The 20,371-nt window shown below is 54.0% G+C and overlaps 3 protein-coding genes across 3 annotated transcripts; 2 read left to right on the top strand and 1 right to left on the bottom strand.

The window, feature by feature from the left end:
- Positions 1–32: 32 nt before the first annotated feature.
- LRP88_07001 (uncharacterized protein) lies at positions 33–928 on the bottom strand (the record flags this gene model as incomplete). Its single annotated transcript, XM_083243538.1, has 2 exons — positions 33–43; positions 94–928. The coding sequence occupies 2 exons, from the start codon at positions 926–928 to the stop codon at positions 33–35; spliced, it is 846 nt and encodes a 281-aa protein (XP_083100762.1).
- Positions 929–4,583: 3,655 nt separating this feature from the next.
- On the top strand, positions 4,584–6,663 carry LRP88_07000 (FAD binding domain-containing protein; the record flags this gene model as incomplete). The annotated part of the gene is made up of 4 exons (XM_083243537.1): positions 4,584–4,623; positions 4,681–5,303; positions 5,360–5,653; positions 5,701–6,663. The coding sequence occupies 4 exons, from the start codon at positions 4,584–4,586 to the stop codon at positions 6,661–6,663; spliced, it is 1,920 nt and encodes a 639-aa protein (XP_083100761.1).
- Positions 6,664–7,896: 1,233 nt separating this feature from the next.
- LRP88_06999 (uncharacterized protein) lies at positions 7,897–11,006 on the top strand (the record flags this gene model as incomplete). Its single annotated transcript, XM_083243536.1, has 3 exons — positions 7,897–8,436; positions 8,488–8,596; positions 8,650–11,006. 3 exons carry the CDS (start codon positions 7,897–7,899, stop codon positions 11,004–11,006), a joined length of 3,006 nt encoding a protein of 1,001 aa, XP_083100760.1.
- Positions 11,007–20,371: the final 9,365 nt, after the last annotated feature.

Here is a 20,371-nt window from a genome sequence, read left to right as displayed (position 1 = left end):
GGGCTCGAACAACAGGCTGTGTGCGACGATTGTTATGATGCAACTCTGTCTGTATACAAGTCAGCGGCAGAATCTTTCCATGAAGTCTCAGACTCACCATGTCCTTTGCAATCTTCTTGATACTGTCAAGTATTCCCACCTTCTTCTGCGGTGCCTTTTTGGCCGCGTCAACGCCCTTGTCGGTACGTTCAAGCCATCCATTGTCTCCAATCATTGTCTTTTCACCCTTCTTCACACTGGGAAAGTCGGGTCCCCTGAAGTACAACTGCAGTGGGGAGAAGAGGGGAGTGCTTGGAGCATTCTCGGCTCGGAGGTTGGCCACCTGTGGCATCGGTGGGTGCTGGACCTCGATAGGTCGAGACAGTCGCATGCCGTCCCCTGAGCTTTTGGATCGTCGGGGTCTGTTGACGAGGGGCTCTGGATGGCTTGCCGACTCTTTGATCATTGAGTGTTGATGCATGTGAGCCCAATCTTGGTATGCGTTGACGACGGCGTCGTTGACATTAGATCGTGACCGAGCATGATGACTGCCCCCAAGATCCAGAGGGGACGGATGAGCAGTATCTGGGATGTTCGGCGAGTAGAAAGAAGAGGAGTCATCTTCGGTAACATGAAATTGCTCATACCTCCCTTGGCCCAGAGGAGAAACGGGGTCGGGAATGTCCTCCATCTCGGCTGGACGGGGAGCGCTTGCATTCTGCCGCCCAACTCCAAGGTGCAGTGGAGGAGGAGGAACCTTATGCCTACGCTCAGCGATACTACCAGCGAATACATCCCGAGGGGAACCTTGGTGACGACCTGGCATTAGGTCGGAAAAGGTTGTAGAATCTACCCCGGAGCCGTCATCCTCGCTCAGCGCCCAGCTTGGAGGGGCTTCGGAGCGGGAGGTTGACGACTTGTGCTTTCGCGGGGTTGACCTCGGTGTCATTGTAGACTTCTTCTTGGATCTATCAGACTTGGATGGGCTGCTGCTGGCTTTACTACTGAATCTGCAGCGTGTCAGTCTCTTCCAAGCTGTGGTATGGAGCGGTGGCATACGCGTCGGTGATCTTGTCCATTTGGCTCTCCGTCAGGTTCATGCGAATATGAAGTGGTTGCTGAACGAGGCGCTTGCGTGGGGATAAGGAGCGAGCCCTTTCTCCTGGTGACAAAGACTGAAAGCCGCCCCGGAGAGGAGTCGCGCAAAAGGTCGATGGATCAGAACACCGGCCCCTGTCTTGGGTCGGGCTGTTGTGTTGCATTGAGTCCGGCGCGCAGCCTCCAGCGGGGGCCTGAAGAGACCAGTTTGATTCAAATCAAGTACTCGGAGTGAATCATGCAAGCCACTTGAAGCAATCATGCAAAGAGCTTGGAGTCCGGAGCAGGTGATGCGGTTGGAAAGCCCAAGGTGCAGATCACTGGCACCGGTAATAGGGCGAGATGAAGGTAAACAAATCACGCTTTGCGACAGTGATTCAGAATTTGTCCTCGTGAGAAAAACAAACATTGATTTGGTCTAAAATCCCCTGCTGCTCCCGCCAGCTGGCAGCAACTGGCAAAAACAGCAAATAGGTGGGTAGCGAATTCTGCCACTGGCAAGATCTGGGCACATAAAATCGGCAGTGATCATGGCCTTCCTACTCTTCATCAGTGATCATTTCTTTCTCTTATTTAGGGAGATGGTTGCAGAGGTCTCACCGTGGGGATGGGTCGCATGCCTTATATAGATCTCAACCTGAGCATCACGGACGCTTAGCAGGATGCACGTTTCCATCGATAATCCAGGCCGCTATCAAACCATAGCTGGGGCGTAAAGGGCCCTTGAAACCGCCGTGAGCACACCAGTTCTCTCATCGCTGGGCCAGTTGCCAGGTCCATTGCTTTATCTTCAGCAACTGGTAGCTCCCTGATGAAAGGGGGCAGCGGCCCGCTGTCTGTGTACAGGCCGAACTTTCTCGCAAAATTGGCGTTCGGTATATCCCATTCACTGACTCTGTGATTTGATCGCTGCTCGAGCATATCGTAGAAAGAGCCTGTGGCATCACAATCTGGGCGATTCGGGGGCCACTCCGGCTTCGATAGGCGTATGGGAGATTTTGTGGCAACACGAAGCTTGTTCGTGATCTGCCCCATCTTACTCCGTCCCCTGAATAGTCTCGAACTGAGGGACAACCGGGAGGTAGTTGCACATTTCTCGTCTGCCGGCTCATCAATGTCTCCTTTCCGTAAGAACTCTCCCAGATCAATCGACTTCTCTCCAACGAGTCGTCCTGGGCTATTGGTATTCGGATTCCACTGCATTTCATGAAATTCTCTGGCAGTTATCTGACGAAACGGCCGTGTGCCCCCGTTACGGGACGAGACGTACATGGTATACTCGATCACCCAGCTCTTCCGTGTCCGTATGCCGCTTGAGAAGAGCGATGACCTTTCAAGGTTAGGCGAGTAGTCAGAGAGCCGCGTTTGGTACCGCTGGTGGTGTTCTTTCCTCCACCTGATTAGCTTAGCAGTTGGGATGATGGTGGAGGTGACAGTCGTGAGGTGCGGTACGTGAGGAAGCTCGAGATCTGCCTGCATCTCTTGTCAGGGCGAGTTTTGGCCAGGGTGTTACACATGTCCGCACATGTCTGTTCATGTGGTCGTGTCTCCAGCGTTGGAACGCGGCACCTGGATCATCCGAATGTTGGCAATCAACCTCGATCATCTCATAAAGCACGCCTGCCGCGAGCCCAAGATGCTCATCGCCCATGTGATCTCTCAACACCAGAAATACCTGGACCATGTTAGATACTGCTGATCGGTCAGGCATCTGGCTTCCTCACGAGTCGGACACCGTCGCTATATCGGTAGTTGCGAGGGATATGGGCACAGTATCTAACAAGAACGTTGCGGCATTCTGGGAGCTGGTTAGCCGGAATACTCTAACGGCCTTCTCGTTCGAGATGCTAACTGTTTTCATCAAACACTTGGGTAGGATCGACCGGCTGGTTCCCAGGGCTCGACGAAGACGGCTGTGAGGTATTGGCCATTCCCTGGCGACAGGGTCAGAAGTTTCCTTCGGGCAAAATGCCACTTTCTCGGAACGGAAACTGGAGGATAAAAGGGCAGGGCGAATTACAACCCAGAAGTAAGGATTGGGAGGGCGCCATATGAATTTTGGTGTGTGCAAGTGTTGTTTGGTTGGAGGTTTTCCTGCGTCGGAATCACCTAAGGAGCGGGATACACTTAGTGTGATGTGTGTACGTATGGTTGAGGAAGTAGCGTATCATGAGGTGGAAGGTGTGCCCTCCTATCTCAAAACGTTGAGGCTGTACTTGCGATCTGGGTGACACCTGCCAAACACAACTCTGGGATCACCTCCGCCTACCGACTTGAAGCGGGTGCCTTGAACCTGGACATATGGACCACTTTCCAGAAAACAAATATTTGATATCTTCATGACGATAACATTGAGCGCACGTCGGTTATATGAGCAGGGGTGTGAATCTCAATCTCCAGTGAAGCTCCAGGGTAGGCTAACAAGCGATGAAGAATTGAAGATTGAAACACAACTCCACACGAAATCAATACAATTGAACTCTACCAGAGTTACTATTTTGCTTACGATGTGCAATTCCTCTGGAGCCGTCTTATGGGTTGGGAAAAGAGACAGTCGAACTTGATAGGCCATGTCTCGCTGATGCTTAAGCGATGAGATGAGATCTCACCCCATCTTCGAAGTCTTAGTTAATGTGGCACAGCAGATCGTGCAGATAATCCGCTTATCCGACCGCAGTAACCGTCCTTTTACGAGATCAGAGCCACGAAATTGACAGGGCCAGGTTGTCAGCGTAAAGCACGGCGTATCATTGGAAGAGGTCTTCTTGTTGCATGCATGGGGTTCTGTGGCGTCCATCCGGCCCCTCATCTCCGCCACTTGTGCAGTAGCGCATGTTTCTCCAAGATAGAATTCACTAGTTAAGAGAGTGCATGCACTAACAAAAACCATCCATGCCCCAATTATCCGCTCCCGAGACAACAGCCGTCCCTGTGGTTCAGTCCCGAAGTCAACTCCCGGATCCCAAAACGGCATCTGCGGCGGTCTCTCCCCCAGATACCCCACTGGAAACCGCGGAGGAGAGTGGAAGCCCATGACGCCTGTCTGGCTGGCAACGGCTACGGCAAGTGCGCTGGGATTTTGCCCATGGTCATTGGCCTTGATGCTCAGGTGATGACAAGACAAGCAATGGCGGCGGTAGCGATTGCCTTCCCGAGGCCTAGGCCGAGACCTTCTTCCATCTGGCCCAGCCGTGAGAGTGGTCCCTGGAGCCAGCAACCTCGTACCTAAACACTCTCCACATCCCGAGCTCGATGCCGTGATCAATCTCGTTGTCTCTGCGACCCGGTAAACCCAGCCTGTTCGGTTGCCTGCTCGGGAGCAATTCTCGGTTCGCTTCGAGCTGCTTCACACCGTTGCTGACTGCCAGCCCACTACTACTATCTTGAGGCGATCTGTTGCATTTGCATATATTACCCCATCCTGTCCCTCCGACTCCCCCAGATCCAACACACCTGGCTACTTACGTCTAACTACTCAAGCCTGATATCTCTATACCTCTCTCACCATGGCACCAGAAGCAGACCGATCGCCCTACTATGATATTGGTAAATGAACTCACCCCCACCGATCACAGTGCTCATATCTGACATCAATCCGTCCAGTCATCGTCGGAGCTGGGCCAGTTGGCCTCATGCTCTCAACATGTCTTGCCCGCTGGGGTTACAAGATAAAGCACATCGACAACAGAGCCGAGCCAACACCGACAGGTCGAGCTGACGGTATCCAACCACGTTCGCTGGATCTTCTTCGGAACATGGGCCTCAAGTCTGACATCATGGCTCACCACCCTGCCCGCGTGTACGAGGTTGCTTTCTGGGACCCTCCTTCGTCAGGACGCGGCATTGTCCGGACAGGGACATGGGCGAGTTGCCCCGACTTCATTGACGCTCGCTACCCCTTCACAACCTTGCTTCACCAAGGTCTGATTGAACGGGTCTTTATCGCAGACTTGGAGAAGAACGGGGTGCAGATTCAGCGTCCATGGACCATCAAGGGTTTCGCATCGGATGAGAAGAAAAACCCTGAGTACCCTGTTACCGTCGAGCTGGAACATGTGGACGGAACAGCCCAGGAGACTCTGCATGCCAAGTACCTCTTTGGTGGCGAGGGTGCGAGGTCGTTCATCAGAAACCAGCTTGGCATTGCAGTTCAGCACAAGGACCCCATTGCGCATGTCTGGGGAGTCATGGACGGTGTTGTGATAACCGATTTTCCTGACATCAAGGTGAATTTACTCCCCTGGATGTCCCATACTTCTTGCATTACTGACCAACTACCAAGATGAAATGCACAATCCACAGTGAGCATGGTTCTATCATGGTAATCCCCCGGGAGAACAACATGGTCCGCCTCTACATTCAGATCGCGTCCTCGACAGACCCAGACTGGAACCCCAGGCGAACTGCTACCGAGGAACAAGTGCAAGAATCAGCCAAGAAGATCATGCACCCATACTCCATCGAGTGGGAACGCGTCGAATGGTACTCGGTCTATCCTATCGGCCAAGGCATCTCGGATCGATACACACTAGACCAGCGCGTTTTTCTTGGAGGCGATGCTTGCCATACCCATAGCGTGAGTTTCGTTCTCAGTCTATAATGATGATGCTAACATTAGAGTAGCCCAAGGCTGGCCAAGGCATGAACACTGCCTTCCTCGACGCCCAGAACCTGGCCTGGAAGATCCATGCTGTCGAATCTGGCTTCGCAGATAGGGAGATCTTGAAGACCTATGAAACGGAGCGCAAGCATGTCGCCGAGTCCTTGCTCGATTTCGATAACCGATATGCCAAGCTGTTCTCGCAACGGCCCCCGGCGGCCGATGAAGTGCACGCAGCCTCAGCCAACCATGGCAGTAACCAAGAGGGCCAAGATAACGACTTTATCAAGACGTTCAAAGAGTCGTGCGAGTTTACGAGCGGTTACGGAGTGTACTACAAGCCCAATGCCCTGAACTGGTCGCCCGAGCACGCAGTGCAATCGCCATTGGTTCACCCGAAGGGCACCAAGCTACGGACGGGACGTCTCTTCATCAACTCGAACGTGACAAGAGTGGTCGATGCCAATGTTGTGCATCTGGAACAGGAAGTCCCGCTGAACGGCGCATTTCGAATCTTTGTCTTTGCAGGTGTTCCCGAGAAGACGCGCCAGGCACTCCAGGACTTTGCCAACAACCTCGGAAGTCAGCGATCCTTCTACGCAACGTACCAGCGACCGGACCTGGACAAGGTCTCCTATCACGAGAAGCATCTCCCTCATAGCCGATTTTTTACGCTGTGCACGATTTTCGCTTCCAAGCGGTCCGGCATCGAGATCTCACGCGACGTGCCTGGAGTTCTTGCTCGATACCGAGACCACATTTACGCCGACGACCGATCGGACTCCCGGCTACCAAATGCGAAGGCTGAGGCACATGCCAAGATGGGTTTGGATGAGGAGCGCGGCGGAGTGGTAGTGGTCAGGCCGGATGGCTATGTGGGCATCGTGGTTAGCCTCGTCGAGGGTAGCGGGACCGTGGACGCACTGAACGAGTATTTCTCGTCTTTCTGCACGAAGAAGCTGGGACAGACGATGGCGCAACTGTAAGCTGAGTCGGTTATGATAGTAGAGTAGGATGGGTATGGTAGATTTTGGATATTGGCTGGTGAATGTTTACACGCATCTATGGAGATAAAGAAATAAGAACAGCATAACTATCAAATTCATGCATTGGAATCTATTCGTTGTTAAGAACGGAGCATTTAACCCGAAGGATGACGGTTGGACATGCGTGATGCATCGTCATACCTAGCAAGGCTTGCATCTAACCTACAGACGAATATGTACAATGGATGCATGGTAAAGTTCAATTGGAAGCCAGCCTCCTGTCGTTTCAGCCTTACGAAGTGTCGATCCCCAGTTTGATGGACTTGGGACACAGTACGTAGTTTCATCTCTGCTCCTCGTGCGCGGAACGGATGTTTGGACGAGATGGATACGACCGCCTCCCTTGGAGACCCCGACAGCGCGAGGGTTCGAAGATCAGTAGATCAGGTACGTACTGTCCGTTCTGGGGTCGAATAATTGACCAATGAAAAAAATAAGAACCTCAGGATGGCGCGACTCTGCAGACCCGGCCAATGATAATCGCCCATGAGCGCCACAGTGGCCCCGCCCGAGCTGCCAGCGAGTGATGCGCAACTACCAAACGCAAACTTCACTGAAGCTTCGCTATTCTTTCACCTTACAAGCGACCTCCAGCGACTGCAGCGCCCCGACGACACACGCCATGGCCACTTCCATGAGCTCAACGTACCCGAACCGAGTAATACCAGAGCATTAAATGCTCAGCGAATCATAGACATCATTATTATTGACTGATCCCGTCGGCGCGTCCTCGCGCGGGCGAGGTTAACTTGGTCGACGCGCCTCGACCTCCCCTCCTGCTTCTCCTCTCTCCTTCATCATCAGCAACCGCAGCTTCGATTCACCATCATTGCGCTTTCGCATCCAAATCAACTTCGATTCTCGTAAGATAACCCGCTCTGGCTTATTCGCTGCTTCTCGTTCGAGTCACTACACTTTTTGCTCTCGCCACTGCATTGCACTGTCAACCACTGTCAAGCACCTGCAGCTTTGTTTGCTCTTGCGTTTGTTGCCGTCTGCGACTGCATCCCAACAATCTTCTCTTCTCTTCAGACTCGCTTTGTCTACGATTCGGAAGCTGTCCTCTGCCATCTTCACTGATTTGGGATTCGCTCCTGCTTTCGTCAATCCAGCTTCCACTTCTCTTCACTTCACACTTTCCATTTTTGCGCCTGTCTTTGTCGCACCTTCACGATGTCTTTTTCACCATACGCTCGCGTTGTCGTCCACAACTCCGCTGACATTAACGGCTGCCCAAGACCTGCGTGGCTTCGGAATCATCCCATCCTTCCAAAGCAACGTCGCTCTCGGGCTGCTTCTAAGCAGGCGCCCTCAGCTCCTCAGGAACCAACACCGCCACCCATCACACCTCCCAGACGCATCAGACGGCCCAATAGTCGTCTTCAGATCAACAGCCCGATACCTCGCGCCGATACACTCGCCGATCCTACAGTTCGCGCCCGATTTGGTGTCACCGACTCTCCGATCCCATTCAATCTTCCGCCTCACCCATCGCGAAAAGCGCCCAACACACCCGCGCTTCCCGCGAATCCTGCTGTTTCTGATCCAAACTTGGTTGTTGTCAATGGCATCCAAACCCGCAAGCGCCACGCCGAAGACACCGAAATCGAACTTGTTGCCGCAGTCAACGGCATCACAGACACTTCCCACCTGATTGTTACTATTCGAGAAGGCGAGACCGTTCCCAACGTGGAACCTGGCCAACAGGCCCATGTAATTCCTTCCTTTCTATTATGCTCGACTCGCTACTGACAAGCTCGGCAGAACTCATACCGTATGCTCGGGTTTCTACCAGGCCCCCGATCCCTTACCAGGATGATATCCAGCATTTATTCGGCCGTGTCCGGCCTGGGAGACAAGATTGGCAGGATAAGTACGCCATCACCTCTGGCTCGACTCTCAGGCATGTGCTGACCCGTGTTGTAGTCAATCCTCAGTCGTATCGAGTCGCCGAGTTCCGCTCCTATTTGAACGACAAACAAGCTACCAACAAGCGTATCAAGACCAGCAGCGACCAAGATGACGGCAAACCTGAGAGCGCCGCTCGCGGCGATGTTGCCCCTGACGTTGATGGATTGCGATGGGTTGATCGCGATGGTCTGGGCGCCTTGATGGACGAGTACAAACTCTTTGTCAGAGCTATCGCCAGAGTCTGGGACTATCTTTCTAAGGGAAGTCGGGCGGACGCGAACAAAGAGCTGGAACCCCTGCGCATCTTTCTGGCTGACAATGCGAGCGACCGTGCCATGTTGAGTAATGGCGACGGCCACGACCTTTGCGAACTCTTCGCCCTGCAATTCAAGCGGGCTTTCGAATTCTTGGACAGCATCTACGAAATTGGTATCATCGTCAAAATCCGAGACGGCAACGAGACTGTTCCTACCGTTCTCGACTACAAACTCTCCCCAACCGCTATCGAGAATATGACCTCGATCAAGAACTTCTTGTCTGCCCCAGCACTTCCCGTCATTTGCAAGGATATCCTGCAGAAGCACAACGAACTCGAAGCCATGGTATCTCAGGCTTTTCTGAACACCATCATACTTGATCTCGAAGCCATCATTCGCAACATTCCGGCCCCAAGCTACGTTCTCTCCAAGGATTATCGTGACAGGCTTCAGGCTACGTTCCCCCCGCCCCCACGAACTGATTTGGACACACATCTTCTACTCCCGGGGTCTTTCCCCGATTTTGATGAGCTTAAGGAGCCTGTCGAAGCGCCAACTACGCCCTCTGTTGAAGAAACCCCCAGAGAGCCGATTAAGGTTGAGCCACCTCAGCCCGAGTTTATAGCACCCGTTATCCCTCGTCCCAACTTCCCGAAGACCGACTTCATTCGCACAGACATTGTCAAGAAGACTATTGACCGGATAACATCCGAGGACTACAGATCGACCTTCTACGAAGACAGTGAGGAGCATCGTGCAATCAAGGACTCCTACATCACCGACTTTGAACCCAAGTTTCCCCTCACTGCAAAGGAGGTGGGATCTCTTAAGTCGATTTTGCGAAACCGAAGGAAGCACCCTTCCAAAGTCACACCCAAGCGGCTGGGAATAACGCGCCCACCCAAGTCTGTGCGCTTCACCGATTCTACTCTCAGTCCCCGACAACGGACACACATGGGACTTGATGTTCCTAAGCGTATTAGACACGACCAAAAAGGAGAGCCAGTTGCGCCCTCTGAAGAATTCCAAGAAAACCGGCCCGCCTGGGCGCGGAGATGGCTCAACCTCCCATCTGTCCCAAGCAAGGAGCCATCCCAAGACCGCATCCTCCCTACATTTCGTCGTCTTGAAGAGAAAGACGGACTTGACCCTACTGCTCGTATCAATGAGCTATTTGCCCTCCCCTCGCTCAAGCTGCTTGAAATTAGTGATGATTCAAGGGCGGGAATAGAATTCCAGAAAGAGCAGGCTGCGTTGAAGGCCGCCGAAGAGGCACGCCAGGCAGCCGAGGCGGCGAGGCGAGAGGCCGAGGAAAAGGCTCGAAAGGAGCTTGAGGAACGTCTTGCTCGATCTGGTGGACTACGGATGCCCACCCAACCATTTGTTACACCTGTATCTGCATCCTGGCAGACAAGGGCACAGGACACGCTCCGTGCCGCCGCTACAACTACCCTCGCAAAGACGATTGAGGGAGTTGATTTACGTCGTCATGACTTTGCCAAGGTGGTTTCTTCCACAGAGTGGCTCAACGATGAGATCGTCAACGGATCTCTCATGTGGCTCGACCAAGCCATCAACTCGGCTGCTGGCATTAAGGATGTCAAGAGAGTCACCCGCAAGTGTTTGACCATGTCGTCATTCTTCTTCAAGAGACTACAGGACCAGGGAGTAGCACGAACTCAGCGAACCCTTCGGAGATACGGAGTTGAGAAGAGGAACTTCCTTGATGTCGACACTATCCTATTGCCCATATGCGAGCGCGCTCACTGGACGCTTCTTGTTGTCCGCCCATCAAAGCGGACTGTGGCTCATATGGACTCGTTGAATTCGCGAGGCAACCCAGACTACACCAACCTGGCTGTGGCATGGCTCAAGGACGTTTTGGAGGAGAAGTTCATTAAGGATGAATGGAAGGTGATCTTCCACGAGGCTCCACTGCAGAATAACGGCCATGACTGCGGAGTTCACACCATCACAAACGCCATGTGCGTCGCTCTGGGCCTTAGCCCCGTCGACTCCTACACGGCAAGCGACATGCCTGCGCAGCGGATCCGCATCGCATGTATGCTACTCAACGGCGGCTTCAAAGGAGAATTCGATTTACGAGTATATTAGTATCGATCATTGGTTTACAGTCCATCATGGCTTATCACTGTATGACTTATGCAGGCGTTTCGAGGCACAGAGTGCGGCGGTCTCTGTTGGATGGTACTTGGTGTTTTGGGACGATACCACGAGCAGACAGTTGCATAACTTTGGCGTTTATCTTTTTTTTTTCTTTTCTTTTTCGGATGAGATGGATTGCATGAGAGGAAAAGCTCGCCAGGATGGCTTGAGCATGTTGTTTGAATGAGTTGACAGAGGGTCGGCATGGGGGGACAACAGTACAGTTTTGAGATTCTGTCTGTATCAGACGAGAGAGAGGCAGAGGCTAAGAGAGTGGATGAGTGGTCGGATCTGGTCCCCCAGTAGCAGAGAGAGAGAGAGACAGAGAGAGAGCTTGAATACAGAATTCAGCTGTTGACGAATTTCTTGGCTGCATATCTCGTGTGATGTCTTCCCGTGCCCTTTCTTTGTTGTCATTGGCGCTATCAATTACGATTCGTCATAGCTGAAGCGTGCTGAAGCCGTCACCAGCAGCCTGTCGTGATATGGCGTCTTTGGGCACATGGACAACAAGGTACGCGATAGCCTACCTTGGGGCAAGGCATACCACGCGCCAAAGCACCGACTCTGGATACCTAGACGGTGGTAAGCTGTCCGCGCCCTCCAACAACATCCGTCCATCCTTGACACAGGCATAGCAACGCCTTGAAACAAAGGAGCCGCATGCCCACGAGCCAACACCCATGACCAAGGTTGGCGGCGAATTACTCATTCTGTTACGTACACAGAGAGACAGCCCCAGGGACCTGTCATGCTCCGCGTAAGCGAGGTATGAGGCAGTGAAGAGCCTCAAAGGGCCAGCAGGCATTGTTCCTGGGAGGAGCGTCTTCCCATAGGTGGATAGCAGCGGTGGCACGTGGGTCCCTGACCGTGAACAGGATGTGCCAAGGATGGGATTGTTGAGGTCGGAGGTTTCTTCTTGTCTCTTCTCCCATTTCGATGCATGTGCTGGGGTTAGTCTGCTGGAATTAACTCGTGTGGATGTAATAAGACGTGCTCGTCTGATGTTGGTGGATGGCTGGCCCGCGCCCCTCTTCTGAAAGGAACAAAGAAGATAGTTTCTTGGCTTCGCCTTGGGACGGAGCTGATAACCGGCGCCGCTGCCGAGACACAAAGGTAAAGACGAGAGACACGGCCACCATCAAGGTGGGCCATTGACTACGAAGCCACGGTTCAAGAGTTTGCAAGGCATTCGGACATTAGAAGGCCAGGAATGCCTTTGGCGAACGGGGCTTGATACGGGGGAGGTCCAGTGACGTTGGTGGAGAGGTGGAGAATAAAAGCCATTTTCGAGAAAGTTCGACAGTTGCTTCCAGAAGGAAAGACAATGAGGGGAGGAGACTGGGCCAAGGGCCAGACTGTTGAAGGCTTCACGGCGTCAATGAGCCAAAGTTTGTATGTATGGTGCCAGTGCCAGGGGAATGGGTTCTTGTGAAGCCAAGACCCCTGAAGAGCTGAGAGGCTGTACTGGAGCAATTGGCTGGGTCTTCCCTCTCAAGCCGTCAAATGTTGGATGAAAAGTTTGTGTCTAGTGTTCCGATAACCCATCTCGTGGATTGCGCCAATGCTTGTTTGCTTGCCAAGTTACATGTTAGTTCACCCGTGTTAGTTGTTGAATATGGCTCCGCAAACAAGGCGTTGTGGCACCAAATGTCCATCCGAAAACGTTCATAGTCGCGAACTGCTCTTCGGCACGAACTGTAAGTTTGCCACCAGGGACAGGGACACAAGGAGCGAGGCGACAAAGTCATCTGTATCTCGGTACCGCCCTCCAATCACACACCATCTTGAAGAGGGCAGAGCGCTTCTAGACGACTACTATGTGAGCGGGATCGTTCCGTGGTGGGTGCTCAATGGGGGCACGGGCGAAAGATGGCTCATCATGTCGGAGATTGGAAGTTTGCCCAAGTCTGTTGCGATGGGGTGGGTGTGGACGACTCAAGCAGGCCCTTGCCGCCGGCCTGGCCGACTCGTGGGTATACCCTCAAGAGCTGAATCTCAAGATGCTGAGCCATTGTCAGGACCCAAGCTCCTGGGCAACCGTCGACCGCCATCGCCGATCCCTGAATCCATCTGCCGATGCGCCGAGATCATAACGGTGACCCAAGGGAAATGTTGCGCGGACCTGGCGTAAACCGCGCCATGGGGTCGCCTAGCTTCCATGCCAGCAGTGCTAGATGCCTTCTCGACAGGCACCTGTCAGAAACCCCCCTCCGTTGGCGTCTGTATCCGGTTCTGACTGCATCCCTGGCTTGCCGCCTGCTTGTCCCAGTCCCGTCCGTCGGGTCGCGGACCGTCACGGCAGTGGGTTAATAGCTGGACACGAAGTCAGTTGTGTCGCAGAATGGAGACAAGCGGCGCTTGTATGGATATGCCGAGGAAGAGAGAGAAAAAACCCAATAGTTCCAAAAAAGCCCCGGGCGTTAAAAAAAAAAAGTCTTCTAGAACGCGCGGAGAAGATCACATCGGAATTGGCTGAATCTGGGTCCGTAGAGGGTCTCTGACAGAACTACCGCGAGAACAACCGGGTCTTGTCGGCGTCACGTAGGATGATTGTGGCAGGATTTTTTTTTTCTCAGTCGTCTCCGTGGTTTGGTGGTGAGGCGATGGAGACACGGCGAGGCCGGTTGGATGAGCGAACGGAACGGTTGTCGAGTGGTGTCACCAGCACCACCCGACAAGGGGTTAAAACACAAGGGCATGAAGTAGGGTAGGGGTGGTGTGGTCCGTGTCAACGGCCAACTGGCTCCTTTTGCCAGATCGGGAAAGCTTCTAGAACAGAACGCCACTCGGGTGATTGCTTCTAGAAGGATTCCGACAAGGCTTCCATTAGGCTTCCATCAGGCTTCCAGAACAAGCAAATCTAGCCAAGAACGGTGAGATGGGTCCAGGGGTAGCCATCAACTTGTCGTGGCACTCCCAACAAGGCGCCGTGGTCCTATTGTTGTGGCCTGTGCTTTGTTGTGTGATGCTGATGCTGCTGGGGTTTGATACGTCGTACAAGACCCGAGGTTGCGAGAAAGCCAACCAACAACCCACGGCCCGTTGCAAGAGCTGGCAAGCAAGCACGACTTGCATGCCTAGACCCCTGGCACCTTCAACCCGTTGTTGCACACAGGGCCTCGATCTTTCTAGACCTGCCAGCTATACGGGATTGCTGCTCCCGTCCGGTACACCACTGCCAAGGCATCCCGAGGGATCGAGCGCGGTTGAGGAATGAAGTCCTGTACTGTGGCTGGGATGCTCGGATGTTGACTGGTACAACATGGCTGCTGTATGCATCACCTCACCAGACAACACTTCACCTCTCCTGCCGTCCTTGGCAGCCCGGGCGGATTGGTCAGGCCGGCGCATGCTGCGTCAAGGCAGCTTTCGATATCCAATCCGACTTGTCATCCTCCAGACGAGTGGCTGGCTGTCCGCTCAAGCATGCAACTAGAGCTTAATCCAAAGAGGAGCCGGTTTCCGGTATGTAAGGCAGCCTTTCATATGGCAAACGAGACCCTGATCCACCAAAGTTAGAACGAAATCCTGGACCAGTCAAATCATAGGACCGAGAACTGTCATCCGGAAATGAAACTTGGGCACATGACAGGTGTGTTGGTGTGTGTGGATTTCTTTTCAGAGTCACCATCTTGCCCGTTTGCGAATCGACGATCGGCAAGACTATCCTGGATGAGAAGGCCTGGTCTCAGCCCTGTGTCACTTTGTGATGGCCTTGTCACACCGGAAACCGTTTGCCTTGATCCAAGTTGAAGGATGGGATGACGGCATGGTCCATTCCAACACGCTGTTCACATTCTTTGCCCTGTGCCTCCAAGATGTGGAACAAGGAATTGCAGGAGCAATTGGCAGTCTATGGAGTTGCAATTGTCGATTCTATTGTCTTGCCAGTGGATCGACACTGATCAAACCGTCAAGGTTGAGGCTATCTTACGTCAGTCGTGTAACTGGGTTCTCGTCCTGGGCCAGCTACTCACCTTGCCGGTAATAGTGTATCATCGCCTTATCCATATTGTAGCCCCCTGCGGCCAAGAGCATCCTCTGGACTATATTGCGCCACAATTGGATCAGGTGTGGTGGTGAGCTCGGGAAGAGCCTCACCGACAAGTGCCGATCGTGGTGGAAACCATCGACAGGAGAAAGCTTGGGTGGTGTCAAGAAAAGCTTCATCGCGTGCTTCGACGCTGCGGCATACTGCGGCTTCTTGAAACATGGATTCCAGTAACCGGCCCAGTCAGTGTTGTGGGCTGATGGGGCAGCCATGGATGCACGGCTTCACGCTCATCATGAGATCAGACATGGAACGGCAACGGACTTGGGCCACCGGTCTGCGACCATTGGGTGGACAGTCGCCGCGATTCCGACAGCACCCAGCAACCCCGTCTTCTCCAGTCCAAGCCTTTCAAGGTGTTTGCTGGAGTTGAGGTGGTGAAGGGGAAGGTGGGGAGAGACGGCCCAGTCGCTTGCCGCTATGACACATATCTGGGCCATGGAAAGATTGCCATGGCAGGGGGAGATTCTGTTGCTAAGAATTGTTCGATTCGAGACCCATCTGATGCCGCAATCGCTCGCCTAAGCGCGGTTATTCATGGTGTTTGCTGTGTCGTCCCTGGGCGCATCTCCAACCTGTTCGCACACCTGGCTGTCGCTGTCGCGATTGGTTGTCTCAATGGAGAGATTTGAGACTAGTAGGAGGTCTGCAGTTGCACGGGTTTTGAACGGCTCGGCAACTCACAGAGACATGCAGTGATGGTCGTGATACGCGATTCGGTGTATGAGCCTGTTGCGGTTCGGAGCGAAGTCGGCCACAGGGTGACGGGACGCGCCGAACTGTTCACCGTCCTTCACCGTCATTTCCAGGGGCTGACGAATTACGGAGTATAGGATATTGTGGGTTGTCATCCTGGTGCGCTATGTATCATCACCAAAGCGACAGATGATGTAGCTGACGGTTTTCCCCTCCCATGTGAGTGGTGCACTCGCTGACTTGCGACGCCGCAAACCCAAACGGCTGGAAAGGATGGGATGGATGACGAGCTGTAAGCAGTCGCATCCACTCCCCCAATGTCCCGGGACCAGATTGATGGTTAACGAGGCGCTGAGTGCCGAGAGGAGGCGCCCACATTGGAGAAGTGCCCTTTAGCCCGCTTGGAGAAGCGGGCGTTGCCCATCTTCTCCTCACGAGAGATCAGAAACGATGTAGCCAGTCAGGTTCAGCGAGAGGTGGGAATGGTACGACAGGGGAGGGCCAGGAAACATCCCTAGTGCTCATCGCGATCGGCCGAGCTACCGTCCTCTAGCGGCAAAGCCAAGATGGGTTGGGGGCCGGGGGCCTAGTCACGGCGCGTCGCTATTCGTGCTGTCTCGGCCTCGCGCTGCACGGCAAGGGGCCCATGACTGCGAGGCCCACCCCTGAGAGGTTCCTGGAGGGCGCCATGATGGCCCTGAGCAGCGCAGGTCCACGGGATGCTTGGTTAGGACGCAGAAAAACAGGCGTGGTGCTGTGATCGGGCGGAGATGGCAGGAAAACAGCGCCAAGCCGAGACATGGGAAGGAGGGCGGCGGCGGCTGCTAACAATGACAAGCTGAGATTGTGCCGAGCAAAACGTGCAACCTTTCCCCAGGGTTCAACGGCCTCATCGTCCTGTGGTTTTGGCCGGTGCGAGCGTCTATGGCTGGCGGCTGTAGAGGTTATTGGGCCGGAGGCTCCCATGTCTTTGACGGAATGAAAGGAGTGGTGACGGCAATGATGAAAGGGCGCTGGCTGTGCTATGGCCGCGGCAGCATGTAGGCCTGGTAGATGGTGTTTGGTTTGTCGCAGCGTACCATTAGGTTGAGACACAGGAGATGATGTTATTGAAAGGGGAGCATGATCGTCCCTTTGCACGTGAGGATAGCGCTGCGGTGCAGGCGTGACGCAGTGATCCTGCTCGAAAAGACACCTAGCGGTCGATGACGATCTTGGGACTTGAAGATCACAGGCTAACTAAGTGAAAATCTCCTATTTCCGAGTTGGGACCACTTGGGGATGGAGAGTCTTTTGGACGTGCAGCTCTCTGACGTGTGTATATGTGCGTCTTGTGAACGCCATCAACTCTTTTCAGATGGAAGTTGAGTTAAGAATGACCCGACTCCCTGATTACATACGTCGACATTGCTAAGCAGAGGGCGACTGCGCGGTTGACTGTGCCAATTGCTACACGGCCCACGTACGAACGCTACCTTTGGGGCGTCAACTAAGGCGGCGTTTATCTGCAAATGTTGCTGAATCCCTGGTTCACCCAGATTACAAAAGGGCAATTGGGGTGAGAGCGTGCGGGGAACGCGCCCTTCCTTGGACTTCTTCGAATTGGATTGGTTCTGGTTACCACTAGCCCCCACACCATCTCCCGTGCAGCTCGATCTCCCGTCCATGTTACTCGGGCCTCTTGGGTGGCTTTCGGGCTTCCATGGCGACGAAAAGGGAGGATTGGGAGAATGCGCTGGACGATAGCGAGACAAACAGTCTAGGACAAGGACTGCAACAAGAGCGGGATGAGTAAACTTCATTCAGCCCAGGAACTGGGACTCGCAGCCTGCTCCAGTCGGCCTCCACCATTGGCCACCTTCGCGCCCTTCTAGTGTCCTTCTAGTTGACCATCTCCACTGCCAGTCCCTGTCGTTTTCCTTGTCATGGCCTTGTTCTGAATCTTACCCTTTCTGTGTCATGCTCTCTTCAGGCCCACCAAGTAAGTGGCTTCGCCGGGCTGGCTTGACGAACGAACCCTTGTGGGATCAACGTGGTGCCCGATCGTATTCCCGTAGGACGAGACAGACGAGCTCGCTCCAAAGAAGGCATGCATGTTTGCATATCGTGTGGAGCATCAATGATCGCCTCTGTCTCCATGGCATCGTCGTGGTTTTATGTTGTTCCTCTTGCCCGTTGACTGCTTACACGTCTGTTTTTTCTCGTGCTGCTTGTTTCGTCCTTGGCTGCGTCAGGGTCCGGCCACACTGATTCGCCACTCGCCTCGGACCTGCCAGCGCTCGAGCCTTACCTGTTGTTGGATAGGCGCCTTACATAATCGCACGAGCGCCAACATAGCTCTCGGCGTTGTCCGTGACTTGCCTGACTGAAGATATTCGTCCGGGATTGACAGAACTTTTTTCCCCTTCACGAGCCATCATGGCCCAAGTCAATTCAGCCACGTGCCTGAATCAGAAGCGATGCCCTCCGTTCTCCTCCGCGTCGTCAGGTTGTTAGGCTTTCCCGTCAACGTTGGATGATGTGATGAATTGGGGAATTCTGCGAGCCTGCTATCCATCACCCACTTAGATCTCACCCCAGTGGCCGAATTCCCCGCTGAGACGGGAGCAAGAGAGAACGGGACACGTACCCGTGCACTGCCGTTGGCTCTCTGGAGAGGCATTGAATAGACTACCCCTTTACCAATCGAGGAAGCCTTACACCGTAGTAGTGGCACACTCTTTGGTGTCTTCCTGGTCAAAGAAAAGGGCACAAAAAGGACCACTGGATGCCTTCCTCACCCTCCCCCCTCAAGCACCAGGCTGCGAACCGAACCCCTGTTCAAGTACCCATAATGGAGCAAGCTGTTGTGTGACCCCTGCTGGTCCTGACAGTCACCAGCCCTCGCGAGCCAAGCAATCAGCCTGGACAGCCAACCTGTGCCGACGGGATGCTCGATAGGGGTACGTACCTTACGTATGGAGATCCATCCCGTGCAATGCAATGAATTTGATCTGTGTGGAGTCATGCCCGACCATCGTGGCTTGGATGGTTCGTGGGTTCTATTGGCTGTGTCGGGGTTGGCTTGGCTGGCCCTTCCCTTCCTTGCACCTTCCATCGTCGTCGTTGTCGCCGCCACCGTTCGCCGCCGCCGCCTCCGCCTCCACCTCCACCTGGCAGGCTGTCTCTGCCTGGTCCCTCTGTTTCCGGTCGCGTCTGGGTTTAATCGACTTTTTTTTCTCCCCTTCTTTGCGGGTTGTTCTTACGTAGGCTTGGCACATGCCCGCACCCCGTGCACGCCGTGGTCGTACCTTCCGTCCCTTACGGTAACCCGGTCGTCTCCCGATCGTCTGGTTTCCTCGCTCCCTCCGCTGCAATCGTACCCTCCACTCGCACCTGCCGTCCCTCCCTTTGGTCTGTTGTTGACGTCGTTTTGGTTAAACACACACCTACCTATCCTAGGCCTGTCCTGTGTATCCCGTCCTCTTCATCTCCACATCCACCTCCACCCTTGGCTTCTTTCTGTCCCATCTGGCTTCTCCTCATTCACCAATGGTGAGGAAAAAAAGGCGAAGAAAAAAAAACCCCCATCGGGTGTCTTCTGTTTAAAACAAGCTCGACCCCAACCCCCGTCACCCATTCTGGTCGCCTTCCTTTTTCTGGGTCTGTTCCCGCAAATCACGAGTGACGACACACACAGCCTCTACAGCTTCGCTCTCGACCATCAGGCACATTCATCAACATTGCCTGTCTCATTCTCATCGCAATTGTCCCCCAGGCGATAAACGCATCATCAACATACCTGATCGCATCGCTCTACGCTTCAACTGTAAACTGCTTTCCCCTCCCTCTCCTCCGAAGATCCCAAAACCTAAATCAGGACAAAGCAGCCAACCAGCCAGCAGATCTGCCGCCCTCGACTGAACCTTAGCGCTCCTCCGACGCCGTGCATACGCCCGCCGCGCCCACGCTCTTTTGTCCTTCACGTCCGCCTTCACCTTGGGTCTGGACCGTTATTACACTTTGGATTCCCCAGGTCCGCATTCCTGACATCAACTGTGTCTCTTTTTCCCAGCCAGGACTCTCGCTCCAGACATTCGCCTGTCCGCTCGATAGACGCACGACCGACTCCACGCCACTAAACTCTCGTCGTCTTCGTCCAGCCTTGACATTCTCACTCCTCTCGATCCTCTCTGGTTCATGCCAAGCCCTCTGGCATAACCCACCATCCGCGATCCGTCTGCGACCTGTCCCGACGCCCACCGACTCCATTCACTGGCTCGCGGCTTCCACGACCATCGCATTCCAGTCCCTTGGGGCCTCCTAGCAACCTCGGCACCTCAAGTTCGACGGCCTCGACCCGACCTTGCGCCATCACCGCTTCGGGACTGATAGCCCTCCAAACGTCACGCCGGCCAACCCCTAGACAGCTGCTTTGCCATCTCGTCCCATCACCAATTCCGCTCCCCGTCCTGTCCGTAAGGGCATTTCGCTCCTTTGTTCCGCGATTTGTCTTTGGACCTTCGTTGTTGGAACCCTCTAAACCTAATTTTGGTTCTTTGTGGTACGGATTGACGCTTTAACA

The sequence above is a fragment of the Fusarium phalaenopsidis genome, assembly GCF_050370095.1.
Source record: "Fusarium phalaenopsidis strain FUZ10S chromosome Unknown contig_32298, whole genome shotgun sequence".
Classification (NCBI taxonomy): Eukaryota; Fungi; Ascomycota; class Sordariomycetes; order Hypocreales; family Nectriaceae; genus Fusarium; species Fusarium phalaenopsidis.
The sequence above is the reverse complement of the archived record's forward strand: the minus strand, read 5'-3'. Positions and strand labels throughout refer to the sequence as shown.